At 40.6% G+C, this 14573-nt stretch overlaps 1 protein-coding gene across 1 annotated transcript in view; it reads right to left on the reverse strand.

The window, feature by feature from the left end:
• Positions 1-14573, reverse strand: part of ENPP5 (ectonucleotide pyrophosphatase/phosphodiesterase family member 5) — a 30010-nt gene that overhangs the window by 10558 nt on the left and 4879 nt on the right. Inside the window, exons 2-3 of the mRNA XM_073335789.1 lie at positions 11393-12261; positions 3795-3971 (exon numbers count right to left, since the gene is read on the reverse strand). Coding sequence (XP_073191890.1) covers positions 3795-3971; positions 11393-12221 — 1006 coding nt within the window. The 5' untranslated portion in view covers positions 12222-12261. The remainder of the gene's footprint in view (positions 1-3794; positions 3972-11392; positions 12262-14573) is intronic.

Consider the following 14573-nt stretch of genomic DNA (forward strand, 5'->3'; position numbering starts at 1 on the left):
AAACACTTCCATTGCTCACTAAAAGTAGGAAATATTGAATCTTTGGACCTTTTCCCAGAAAATCCTCAATTCAAAAGGAAAAACAAACAGCCTAATTTATTGTAGCAAAGATTTAACTACATTTCTGAACAAGCACACAAACTTTAAGTAGTAGCTAACAGTCATAATACTAGACATTGTGAATCAATGCCTAAACGGTTAGCATTCATTTCACATAAACCATCAAGGGAGTCACTTAAAGCATTCAAGAATTTACTGCAGGAGGCTTCTGTATTGGCAGGGAGGCTAGAGGAGTTGATTCAAGAGCCATCAGAGACAGGAGAGGCCTATGAAGGGTAAGCTCAGAAGGTGTTAGAGTTTGGCGTGCAGTCACAGGCATCATGCACCGAAGCCTGCTTAAAGGAGAGAATTCTACTCAACAACTGGGCTGGCGGCTCTATACCAAATGGAAGCTTTTTTCTCAACCTCTGCTTGACTACTGGCCAATGTCCAGCCTTCTGGAACTCAGAGGTAGTGCGAGACCCTGACTCATCCTCTACCCCACATGCCTGTCAATGATATGGAAAAGTTATGGCGACAGAAGCATGGAAAGGTCTCACAACTAGTGCTTCAATTCAGTTTTCTTGAAAAGAGCCACAGTCTCACAGCTCATAGGTAGCCCTACACCAGGAGAAATGTGTGCACATGAATACATGCATCATGCAGGAAAAAAGTGAGGAAATAGTTGGATTAATATGAACAGTGAAAATATCTGGTAAACTATGAAGAGTACTTTGACATCAGCTTTTCACCAGTTGGAAAGTTTGCTTTTAAGTGTTCCTAGAACTGACAAGATTAGCAGCATAAGACAGAATCAGCATTTAAACTTACTGAGAGTATCACCTCTAAGATGAGCATCCCATATTAACCCAGTAATGAAAAGCCTCCGATGAAATCCCAAACCTGGCTCTCCTCCATGGATACCTCCGCCTCACTATTTTGTTTAAATTTGTACACAGCATTGCTTTCTAGTTTTTCCATGAAAGTGGCAGGGGTCATAACCATCTGTATCATACCACTTTATACCATCTTTCAAAGACCACCATGAACATACTTTGTTATCACATCATTCTTCCCAACAGACAAAGTAAGTAGGTGATGGAATGAAAATAGTGCCCATCTTGGAACAGGATGCACTGACAAGTGGAAGAAGGTCGAAGGCCTATATTTTTTTCAAGAAGTGCTAAAATACATGTCTTCTGACTATCAGGCCCCTTTAAAGTGTCTCAAGCTGGGCACAGAAAAATGGCAGCAGTCACTTTTGAAAATTTACACCCAAAACTCTCGAGGATCATGCCCTAAAAAATAAACAGAAGGAAAGATGATGACCACATAAAGCCGCATGGACATCCTAATTAGAATATCCTGATATACTTACAAATGCAGTAACTCTTACATCAGGCATTTGGGTGAGAGGAACAATGTGCGGCTAGGCCAGGAGTGGGCAAACTACGGCCCGCGGGCTGCGTCCAGCCAGTCAGACCTTTTAATCCAGACCTCGATGTCCGTTGGGGGTTTGCCCCACTCCGGTGCGCCTGCCAGGGAGGGGAGCTAAAGGCTTACAAGCGCTCAAGGCCTGATCCCACTCCCCGGCAGGAGCGCCAGGTGGGCAGGGGGAGCAGGGCAAGCCCCTGAACCCACTCCCCGGCTGGAGCTCCGGAGTGGGGAAAGTGATGAGGTGGACCTGGATAAGGGGATGGGCCATGGCCCACCCATGGCTACACCCCAGCACAGTGTGTCTTTTCTGATTTTAAAAAAACACGTTGCCATTGCAGCTCTTTTGAAAATGAGGCCCTGCATGTAGTGCATGCAATCTTGTAAAGCACCAGTTTGACGTAACGGCAACAGTTCAGATTTTCTTTTCCCTTTCAAAAATGAGTGCTAAAAGCTAAGAAAAAAAAAAAGAAAACAAGAAGTGGACAGTAAGTGTTGGGTTTTTAACAGAGAAAGGAATGCAAAATGTTTTTTCACAAACATGAACCCGAAGGCTGTATTCCTGATTTGTCAGGAGAGCATCGCAGTGTTCAAGGAGTGCAATTTGAATCACCATTTTTCAACAAAACATCCTAATTATGGCAGCAATTTAACAACTGAGGAAAGGGCAAGAAAAGCTGAGGAACTCGCCATGAACTTAAAAGTTAAGCAAAATATTTATGTGCGACAAGCTACAGTCAAGGAAGCCATTACAAAGGCAACTTATGCTCTGGCGTTTAAAATTGCTAAACAAAATAAGCCTTTTGCTGAAGGGGAGTTTTTGAAAGAATGCATTGTTGATGTTGCTGGCATGCTGTGACCAGAATACCGAAACAAACAGTTTGTTACGAAGAACTGTTACTTGCCATGTATACAATTCAGAATACAATTCAGAAAAACTGGACGAGTTTTATGCCTCCTTGAGTGAAACAAAGTTCCCAAATATCTGCAAGGTAGCACAGAAAATCCTTATTTTGTTCAGGTCCACCTATGTTTGCGAACAAACAATTTTCCCTGCTGAATTACAACTAATCTCGCTACAGATCCCAGTTAACTGACCAACATCTCAGCTTGGTATTGCGGATTTCCACAATGATAATGGCACTGGATTTTGATGCCATTGTAAAGAAGGGTGACCAGCTGCAGGTTCACATTAATCAAAGGGGGTAAGTTTAGTTTAATTACTGTAATATGTTATGGTGGTATACTTATAATAGTAAGTAAGGTTTTATGTTTATTTCCACCAAAATATAATCTTTATTAAATAAAGTTTATTTGAATCTCTCTTCTTCAGAGTTAAACTGAACATCAACAACATTCCTTAATTATGGTTTAAAAGTTTGAATATATTTTGGTTATTGCCACGATCAAATGGAGATACACTGATGATTCAACAAAGCTAATTACAGATTGAAAAGAAGTCAGCAATAAATGTGAAAAACTACCAAACTTTTACGTAGTGCAGTACACTGAAAAGTTTTAGCTAACATACAATCTGTGTTCGGACAGGAGCAAAATTGTGTGGTAAAATCAACAAACAGCTCAGTAATGTAATTTTCTAACAGCACATTGTTCAACAGAACTATTTTAATAGCATTGATTTTGAAACAAACTTGTGTTGTCCCTGTTTGAACACGAATTGTTAATTTCATGAGCATTCATGGCCCGCCATACAATTTCCATATCCAGATGGAGCCCTCATTCCAAAACGTTTGCCCACCCCTGGGCTAGTATTTTCTTTGCCTGTTTAACAAAAGTGTTCTCCAATTTCTGAATCAGCAGACCAGTTTTTCTCATCCATCTCAGAAGTCCCTTCCAAAGCAATGTCTATGTATTCTGCACTACAGACTAATCCCCCCTCAGATCAACAGGCTGAATTGGCAGTTCTTCATACCACAATGCCATACTTTACAGAATTGTGCTCTAGGTTCTTAAGAAGTTCCAAGATACAGGTCTTGCAAAAGGAAGCTGCTTATTTTTTAAAGTTATATTTGTGATCAGCTAAGTTTTCTGAAGCCACTTTAGGACTGGATTTTCAAAAGCTCCTACAAGTTGTTGGGAGCACAAGTCCCACTAACTTTCAATGTGATGGTACATCTCAGTCCCTTTGGGGGTTCTGAAAATTCCACCCATACGTTTGAAGACCTCTTAACCCTTTTAAAGCCAGGTATGGGCTTTGGGGGCTGGAGAGGGGGTCACAGCATTTAATAACTTTTTATTGTGCTAGTTTGAATAGAAAAGAATTTATAGCACTGAAACAGAATGAAGAAAAATATACTTACAGAGAAGTTGATCAGACTTGTTTTGTAAGATTTCCCATCCTTTATCAGCCATTGCTAAGATTGGTTGAATTTTACTGTTGTGTTTGTAATGTAATCTATTCGGAATCTCCTCCTTTTTATAAACAGTCATGTTGGGATGAGCATTGACCAAGGCTTCATACACTTCATCAAGTTTGCCTTAGACCAAATAAAACAAGAACTTAATAGTGACAAAACACAAGTAGCGATGATGAGTCACTTAGTATACATGCTAGCAACAGCTTAAATGATCTATTTCAGCAGTAGGTATGAAGGATGAAAATAATTGTTATACTGATGAGCAGAATTTAGCCATAAAGGAAGTTATAGACACACAGGCTGTGATAATTTTATTAAGAGTTTTGGATGGTCATATTAGTCACCAGAAAGGTTTGGTGAAATCACATAACTTATTGGAACGTGCTCTTATGGTCATGTCCCTCAATATAAAATTACAACAGTTCTCTTATGTTATGCTTTTCTTTTTATTTAACACAAGAGTAAAATGGTCTACTTTTTGTAGTATCATTGTGCACAGCAGTATGAGTTGGACTTATTTACTTCAGTTAGAAGGAATTTAGGTAAGCCCCTTTGTGGATAAATGGATTCTTCCCAGTTACATATAAAGCTTGAGAGCTGGGAAGTGACACTTTCTCTCGTGTTCTGTTCAGAGCACACAGATTTCTCAAGGAGCAGAGCTTCAAAGGGGATTGCCACATTTCCCCAGAAACCATCTATGGTGCTCAGTAGCACCTCAGTGGCAGTTGGGTTGCTTTAGAGTTTATCTTACTTTAAAAAGCTGCATTGGGAGCTGTTGATTTCTCCATGGCAGCCTCGAAAGCATAACTTTTACTTAGGAGGAAGCCAACAATCTTCAATTTAAGTCCACAGTATTTACTTGAGAGAATTTCAGTCCCCATTTTGGTATCTGGCCCTAATTGACTTTGTCTCCTCTTTATCTCACCATTTCAAATTATAGGTGTGGCAATTTTCTTCAAATGGTGGTTAGGTCCCAACTATGCAGCTAAGCAATCAATTCATGGTTTTAGGGGGGGGAGTCCAACTCTGTATTCATAGAATATCAGGGTTGGAAGGGACCTCAGGAGGTCATCTAGTCCAACCCCCTGCTCAAAGCAGGACCAATCCCCAACTAAATCATCCCAGACAGGGCTTTGTCAAGCCTGACCTTAAAAATATCTAAGGAAGGAGATTCCACCACCTCCCTAAGTAACCCATTCCAGTGTTTCACCACCCTCTGAGTGAAAAAGTTTTTCCTAATATCCAACCTAAACCTCCCCCACTGCAACTTGAGACCATTACTTCTTGTTCTGTCATCAGCTACCACTGAGAACAGTCTAGAGCCATCCTCTTTGGAACCCCCTTTTAGGTAGTTGAAAGCAGCTATCAAATCCCCCCTCATTCTTCTCTTCCGCAGACTAAAAAATCCCAGTTCCCTCAGCCTCTCCTCAGAAGTCATGTGCTCCTGTCCCTAATCATTTTTGTTGCCCTCCGCTGGACTCTTTCCAATTTTTCCACATCCTTCTTGTAGTGTGGGGCCCAAAACTGGACACAGTACTCCAGATGAGGCCTCACCAGTGTCGAATAGAGGGGAACGATCACGTCCCTCGATCTGCTGTCAATGCCCCTACGTATACATCCCAAAATGCCATTGGCCTTCTTGCCAACAAGGGCACACTGTTGACTCATATCCAGCTTCTCGTCCACTGTAACCCCTAGGTCCTTTTCTGCCGAACTGCTGCCGAGCTATTCGGTCCCTAGTCTGTAGCGGTGCATGGGATTCTTCTGTCCTAAGTGCAGGACTCTGCACTTGTCCTTGTCGAACCTCATCAGATTTCTTTTGGCCCAATCCTCTAATTTGTCTAGGGCCCTCTGTATCCTATCCCTACCCTCCAACGTATCTACCTCTCCTCCCAGTTTAGTGTCATCTGTATTATATGATCCTAATGATATATTCTGTCTTTGGAAATTCTTTACTTCTTATTGTTAATGTTCCTGTAATGCTCAGAGGTCCAAATCCAGATTAGGCCATTACTGCGCTAGGTACGGTACAAAAACTGGTTCCTGCCCAAGGAGTTTACAACTTATTTCAAGACAACAAGCAAGAAACAAGCAATAAGGTGGAATGGGAAGGAAGATGAAAGTAAATCATAAGATTAGACAGTTACATAGTCTAAGGGCATGCACAACTTGAATATTCACACCAGATTAAAAATTTAGGGAAACTATAGAAATAGATGGGAGGTTTAAAAGAACAGTAGAAACATGTAAAGGTTCAAATATATTTTAATCTACAAATTTTTGTTCATCATTGTCTATTATTTGTATTGTAGCGCCTCAGAGCCTGTCATGAACTAGGACCCCATTGTGCTAGTCACTGTACAAACACAGAGCAAAGAGATTCTCTGCCTCAAAAACTTTACTATCTGCATCAATTTCTCTCTTCTTCTAGAGATCTATTTCTGTACTACTTTTATCATTTACCTATTTCTGTTTTCTCTAAAGTTTGTTGCAAAGGCAGCTATGGAATGGGAAGTGGAGGAAGATGAGGGGAGAGTAGTAGGGGAGGAGCAGTGCAAAGCGTATAGACATGGAGTAGGGCTAAGAAGCAGTAAATAGTAGGGTCCAGGAAGCATGGTGAAGGGAAAAAAAAGTATCAGTAAAATGTCAGAGACTCCACAAATGGAAACTGGAGGAGTCAAAGGTGCTGCTTTTTGAAGAAATATTGTCTGATGCCAGGGATCTTGCCCTTGTCTTCATCCCTGGCTTTTAACACTGTTCTCCTGTGATTTACTCAGGAAAGCTTAGGCCCAAATAAATTTGTTAGTCTCTAAGGTGCCACAAGTACTCCTTGTTGTTTTTACCAGAGGGTATGGCTAGACTGCAACAAACACCCGTGGCTGGCCTGTTGCAGCTGGCTTGAGCTAAGGGGCTATAAAATTGCAGTACAGATGATTGGGCTCAGACTGGAGCACAGGCTCTGAGACTCTTCTGCCCCAACCCCTTGTGGGGTCCCAGAGCCTGGGCTCCAGCCCGAGTCCCAGTGTCTACACTGGAATTTTATAGCCTCCAGCGCTAGCCCCATGGGCCTGAGTCAGCTACCACAAGGCCAGCCACAGGTGTTTTACTGTAGTGTAGACAAACCCAGAGAAACCCCCTGACAAATTTCAAGTCCCTGTGCCAAAGCATGGAAGCAATGAAATGGTTGTAATTTTTTTAAAACATAGGCAGCAACGTATTTCCCCTTAAGTTTATTCTCTGAAATAACAGAACTGTTTTAGCAGAAACTTTTAAAAAGTCAACCTGAGGTAGATCGTTGGCATGGAAAATGTCACCTCCAGTGATTAAAATCTGGCAAGTTATAAACTTGTGGGTCTTGTAGTTGAAAGTGTCATGCAACCTTCTCTTTAGGTCATGCTCTCAGATCCATCTATACAATATATTCCATCTTTAGAAGATAAAGGTAACCGAATATCACTGTCCTCAATTCCTTTCTTGGCAAGTTCTGTGCTTGCGGTTCCAGCTTCCCTTGGCCTCACAAGGCCCCATCCTGCTCCCACTGAAATCAATGGCAGTTCTGCCCCCAGCTACAGTGAGAGCAGGACTGGGGCCTTGGTGACACTACTACCCCTTACACAGAACACGGAAGGCTATTTTGGACGATTGATGGCATCTGCTATTGTAGAGCAATCATCTAAAATAGCCTTCCTGGTCTTGTTTAGATAGAGGTGATACCATGAAGTTTCAGAGAAGAAACTCTGAATCCAAGACTTGATAGGTTACGTAGACGAGGAAGGGGGTTTGAAAACGGATATAATTTGGTTCCTAAGCTTGCTCCTATATGTGCTGGGTTTTGAGTATTAAAGCTTTGCAGTTTGCTTTTCCTTGCTATCATGCCTTCCCTGTTTTAATAGTAATAAGCCTGAGCATGCTGAATCTATTTACAATATAATTTAGGACTGCGTCACATGCGCTATGCAAGTCAGAATTTTGTCACTTTAGCTGAGCAGGACGTTTCTGCAGCACTAGCTGATATTTAGAAATAAAGCTGCTATGTTCTTTTTGTGTTTCATGCATCCACATTTCAAAACAGGCAGCACGCCAGACCCCGACAAGTGGTCTCTTTGCAGCCTAGAAAGAACTGAAGGGTCGGAAGTGTGGTTTTAACGGTCACCAAATGTTTCTTATTTGTCTTTGGGGCTAAAACTATGACCTTATTTAGTAAAAAGGTCACAGCATGCTTCTTATAAGTGGATCCTCTCTCTCCTCTGACTGCTAGACCAAGTTCTGTCTTCAGTTACACCAATACATTCTGACTGAAGGCAATGTGGTTGTACATGTCCACCCACTTCCTGCAACCCTGCTCCCCTTTACAAAGCATTAAAGTCTCTTTTCTCACACCTAGATTGAGAGAAGATAGTAACCTCTTCCTGGACATACAACCTTAGCCTCAAATTAAAGTTAGTCACATTTGTATGTAAACTAAGGGCAGAATTTGGTCTGCAATGTTCAGCATGTAGGATGATGTACTTCTCTCAGAAAGGTTCAAATACCCCTTAAGTATATCACTGGGGTTGCCCAAGCTGAGAAAGGCCAAGTCTGATTTTTTTGGAGAGGGTAGGGGACACGCAGAGGAAGAGGAAAAAGAGCAGTATATTCTGATAAGAGGTTGGTATATCAGATCCCTCCTAGCAAACATTAAAAACATCTCAGCTTCTACTTTTGATAGATGTCACTGGCTTCAACCAGTCAACTATAAGTAAGAAGATACAATGAAGCATGGGTTTGCCCTATCAGAAATAATCTGCACTCCAAACTTTTTAGAACAAGTTTTTCCTCTCCTTGCTGAAGACGGGCACTAGTGCTGTACTGACCTTTGGGGCCTAAACACATTAAACATGATAATAGTGGCTAAATTAGCTATAAGAATTTACTTTCTTATTTGATTTCTTAAAACATAATTCCACACAAAAATTGAAAATAAAACCTCTAGCTATGGCTAGTGACTCAGTAAGAAGTAGTTAATTGTTGGACAATTCAAAAAGAGTTAAAGCCTATTGGGAAAAAGAAAGTAATTTTAGCTATGCCTATGAAAGACTAGTTTTATATTATCAGCAAACTAAAGAACTGAAACAAAACATGAAAAATCAGCATCTTCAAGCACAAGATGCTATTTAAAGCAGTGACCTCCGAATGGATAGAAAAAAAAGTACATTATGCAGCAATGAGATAACAAAGTAAGATGCCACTCCTATTAAAGGGACACGCTGCAAATCATTTAAAAAAATCCTGTCAATTAATGTTTTAGAAATTAAACTGAAGAGGTTTAAAAAAAATCTATGTTTATTTTCAACATCTGCTTCCATTTCACAGTTCACTCAGCTTGGACAGCAAATACCCTTGTGAGCTTCACTTTGTTTTCATACACTAGTACAATGCTGCAAATGCTGCAGAGAAGTGTTTAAAGCCACAATATAAATCTTTTTAAAACCTGAATACATTTTTATTAAAATCAGCTCCTGTAAAATTGTATTTATTTTAAATTCAATCTAGATTTGGGACCTTGATCACCTTTCAATGCATGTTTATATTTCATGGAGAGGAATTACAAAAATAGGTAGGAATTAAGTTAGAAATACAAGTTTATGATAAATATATTGCAAATATTTCCAAGGAAGAAGGCCCTCTGCATTCAATTTTAAAATTCTGTGCCACTATTTTCTTCTTCTCTGTTATATAACCACCACAGAACCAAAAGAAATGGTCACAGACGAATACACTAGTTGTTACTGCTGGAGAGTTGTGATCTAATTTTGTTTACATGCTGGTGAGAATCAGGGGTAACCATGTTGAAGTCAATGAAGGTAAATAAGTGAAACCAGCATGAGGCCCTTGGTGATTCAAGTCAAGTATGAGTATGGAGAAAACCCTATTGGATACTCCTCAACATCATATTTGGCAATGAGATATCAACATGATAGGTGCCTAATGGTTATACAGTACAGACCCGTTTACACGCGGATGTCAGGAGTCAAGCCATCACGACTGCATGTTAATGGACAGCGGGTTAAGAGGGCGATGCTGAAGTATCTTAAGATATCTATATACATACATACATATATACACACACACACACAATTATCTAGGATTACATACGTATTCACAGTGTCCCAAATACTGCAGGCCTATCTGTTAAAGGCGCTTTGCAAGAATATAAATTCAAATGTGTAATCTAATAAAAACGTTACTACTACTACACAGGGCTGAAAGTAACTCAGAACACTTAGCGGTATGGGGTAGGGGCGGGGCTAGGTTCAGCACCCCCCAGCCAGCCCTTCCAGGCCGCCTGGTCTGTGCCACCCAAGGTTCCCATGGTGATTTAAAGGGCCCAGAGCTCCGGAAGCTGCTGCTGCAGTAGCGGCGTCCGGAGCCCCGGGCCCTTTTAAATCGCCAGCACTGGGGCAGCTGCTCCCTTTGCCCCCCCCCCACCCGTCAGCAGCCGAGGGGGGGCAAAAGGGACAGGGACCTTAAAGCGCTGCCGTGGCAAAGGACCTTGCAGTGCTTTAACGTCTTGTCCTATCCTTGGAGGTTAAGGAGAACATTTTTTCTCTCTCCTTGTATCAACCTTTATTATACTTGAAAACTGTTATGTCCCCTCTCAGTCTTCTCTTCTCTGGACTAAACAAACGCCTTTTAAATCGCCAGCACCGGGGCAGCTGCTCCCTTTGCCCCCCACACCCATCAGCAGCCGAGGGGAGGCAAAAGGGGCAGGGACCTTAAAGTGCTGCAGGGTCCTTTCTCCAGTTTGTCCAAATCTTTCCTGAAATGTTGCCCCCCGGAACAGGACTCAAGATTCCAGTTGAGGCCTAATCAGCGCAGAGTAGAGTGGAAGAATTACTTCTCTTGTCTTGTTTGCAACACTTCTGCTAATACAGCCCAGAATGTTTGCTTTGTTTTAGAACACTGTTGCACTGCTGACTCATATTTAGCTTGTGATCCACTATGACCCCCAAATCACTTTCTGCAGTGCTCCTTCCTAGGCTGTCATTTCCCACTTTTATATGTGTGCAACTGATTGTTCTTTCCTAAGTGGAGTACTTAGCATTTGTCCTTATTGACTGTTATCCTATTTACTTCAGACCATTTCTCCAGATCATTTTGAATTTTAATCCTATCCTCCAAAGCACTTGTAACCCCTCCCATCTTGGTATTATTTGCAAACTATAGAAGTGCACTCTCTATGCCATTATCTAAATGATTGGTGAAGATATTGAATAGAATTGGACCCAGAACTGATCCCTGCGGGACCCCACTTGTTATGTCCTTCCAGCTTGACTGTGAACCACTGATTTCTCCTCTCTGGGAATGGTTTTCCAACCAGGTATTCAAACACCTTACAGTAGCTCCATCAAGGTTGTATTTCCCTAGTTTATTTATGAGAAGATCATGTGAGATAGTATCAAAAGCCTTACTAAAGTCAAGATATGCCACATCTACCACTGCTCCCCCTCCCCCCATCCACAAGGCTTGTTACCCTGTCATTTTAATGCCATAGTTCCTACCTTCTTTTGGCAAAATCGCTACCACAGGAGAATGGTCAACCATTGTATACAGCTCTCTAGCCACATATCGATCAAGCTCTATGAGCCTTTCTGAAGAAGACTGTGTCATTCCATGGTCACTTGTGATTATGATATTCAGTGTGTCCCACAACTTTGCTTTCTTCAGTTCTGACACAAGATATCCCAGCTTGTCATCAATCTCACTAATGACTGCGCCCATACGTGGATTTTCTGGGCCTAAAACATGCCCCATCGCATCAGGCTGCTCCCAATACAGAAGACCAAAATTTATGGGTTCTTCTGAGGTAAACCAATCAATAAGTTTGTTAACTCGATCTTCGAATGAAACAGACTCATTGTAAAACATATAGTGTGTAGGAAAGACTCCATGTATTTTTACATCTGTTCCAGGCCACATAGCAGCTCCGGTTCTATGTCCTTCCATTTGATTGGTGACCCATATTGGACAGGCCTCTTCCCAGAACTTTGAATTATAGATGTTCATGCTGTTCAGGGAGAAAGTTTTGTTCAGGACAGGATCATACATTTCATTAGCAACCATGCCATGGCTCTCTGCATAGAGACCTGTCACCATTGTATAATGATTAGGATAAGTTTTTGTAATAAATACATTAGTAACCTGTTTAACATGACCACCATTCTTCATGATATAATGAAAGTTAGGCGTTGGGACTTTATAAATATAATCCCATCGAAATCCATCAAAAGATAATAGTAACATTCTGGACTGGTCCTGCTGGAAACAAAGTGTGCTTGGAAAAGTCATCATACAGACTGCCAAGACTCCCCAGTAGCAATTCAAAGCCATCCTGGAAAAGCTTTTTCACTCAGGCACAAAGTTCGTATCTCTAGAATACAAAGGCAAAATTCGGTTACCACTTCAGCAAGTTAATTATCTTGAATACTTATCTTTACTACAGTATAAGTGAATCTGAACAAGTCAGTGAGTAATCCCTGTCAAGAGGTAATCATGTGGCTCCCATCACTGTGGAACGCCTCACAAACATTAGTGGATTTCCCCTCACAACACCCCTGCTAGGTAAGGAAATAGTATTATCCCCATTTTACAGATGAATAACTGAGGCACAGAAAGATTTAATGATTTACCCAACGTTACACAGGAGTCTGTGGTACAGCCAGTGCTTTGAACAAAAAAAAACATTCTTCCTCGTCCACCCTGACAAATTTGCCAACATTTGAGACACTATATATATATATATATACACACACACACACACCCATGTAAATCTATCTTGAGTGTATGTGTATATATGTACATACATACACACACTCAAGATAAACTTACAAGGGGGGAGGGGAAAGAGGTTTCTGTGTATAAAACTATTTCTTTAAAGCTTCCAGTTCCTTGTTAGGTTTGTTCTTCAAGTAATAAATAAGATACTATATTTTCACTAACTCCAAGACTAAGCCTGATATAGGCAACTAAATTATTTAGACACCAGCTTCTTGAAGTGATGCTACTCAAAGTAATTATCAGGTGCTAAGTGCAACCCTGGGTTTCAAGTTCTTGGGGGAAAAAAAGACTAAAAGCTTTTAACTCTAAAAGAGACAAGGAGTTAATACCAGATTGTGGCAGCAAAGGTACCAAATAAAGAGTCACCAAGTATATGTTAGCTGTTCAGCAGAGGGGAAGCAAGTCATCACAGGGAGGCTACAGTTAAAATTTCATTAACACTCCCTAAGTGTATTTTGATACTGGAATATCATATGTTCAGTAGAATAGAAGAATTACTTCTCATGTCGTGCTACTTTGATCATAAAGGCACTATCAATTTTAAACTACTATCAATCTGGCTCATATTGAAACTAGAGATTTAGAGGTGAAATACTCCATACAACTCTCAGCCATCTAATTTCCCCTCACATACAAAGACTTTAAATCTATCTGCTACCAAAAGTCTCTTGATTTATGAAGGAAAAAGGCAGAAAAGGAGAAAGATTAACTAGCATCTCAGATGATTCACAACTACACTTTCTAATCAGTCCAGTGCTAAGCATAAAAATTGTTTTGTCCTTTTAAATCAACAGTCACTGACTTCTGAATATACTTAATACAGAAAGCATGAAATGAGAAATTCTTTGCTAAAATGAGAAAATTCTTATATCTAATCTGACCACTGTAAACTAAAACCAGTGATTGTTATGGGTTGCATGCAGAAAATGTTTTCTTCCTAGATAGCCATGAAAATAATTAGCTGTGTCTGATCAGCCGATTCATTAAGAAATCAGCTGCCAGCAGACACCCTGAAAGGAGTTATCTATATATAACAGCAGGTGCAGAGCTCATACAAAATGAAGTCATCCTCTCTTGTGATGCTACTTATTCACTGAAGGCTTTAGTTTTATCCTTCCCATATACTTCTAATCAAGACTCATTAATTATTCCAATTCAAGGCAGGCATATATTCCTGTAAAGCCTTGAAAACAGGTTTACATGCAACAGCTCGTGTCCCAAAAACCCATTAAAAATGCCTGTTTGTCCTGCCAAGAGGATTATTCCTCTATTTGTTACAGGCTTGCTGCATATGGCTGTTTCCTCGTTCTGTTGTTATTTTAACCAGTTCTAGCAGACTGATGGGTCCATTGCCACATAACAGCAACAGTGAGGCACATCATGCAGATCTGCCTTTCACTCTTTATCCAATACATTCATTATTTTAATGACTTTTGAAATCAACAATATACAGCCTTCCACTGAAATCAGTACTAGTTTTACAGTGAATATCAAGTAGACCACATCCACAAGGCTTATGATTGATTATCCTTGTGCATCTGATCTCTCAAGCTGAACTTTCCTTAAAAGACAAGGTTGAAGAACAAAATGAAGGCAGAACTCTTGTTTTATCTATCTGTGGAAATCAACCAAGTACTTGTGAGCCAAAGACTGCCTCAGTGTTAATCTCCACAACCTTTGGCAATTTTTTCTCCTTCCCATCAGCTTATAGCCTGGATCCCAAACCCTGCCCCAGCTCAGCTCTCTCCTATAATACTTCTATCAATCAATCTGAACTACCTATATAGGCACTCAAATGGCCCTCATATATGAACACCTCACAAATATTAATGGATTTATCCTCAAAACACTTCTCTGAGGTATCCAGTATCGGGGTAGCGTGTTAGTTTGTATCCACAAAAACAA

Source organism: Lepidochelys kempii, chromosome 3 (assembly GCF_965140265.1).
Source record: "Lepidochelys kempii isolate rLepKem1 chromosome 3, rLepKem1.hap2, whole genome shotgun sequence".
NCBI lineage: Eukaryota > Metazoa > Chordata > Testudines > Cheloniidae > Lepidochelys > Lepidochelys kempii.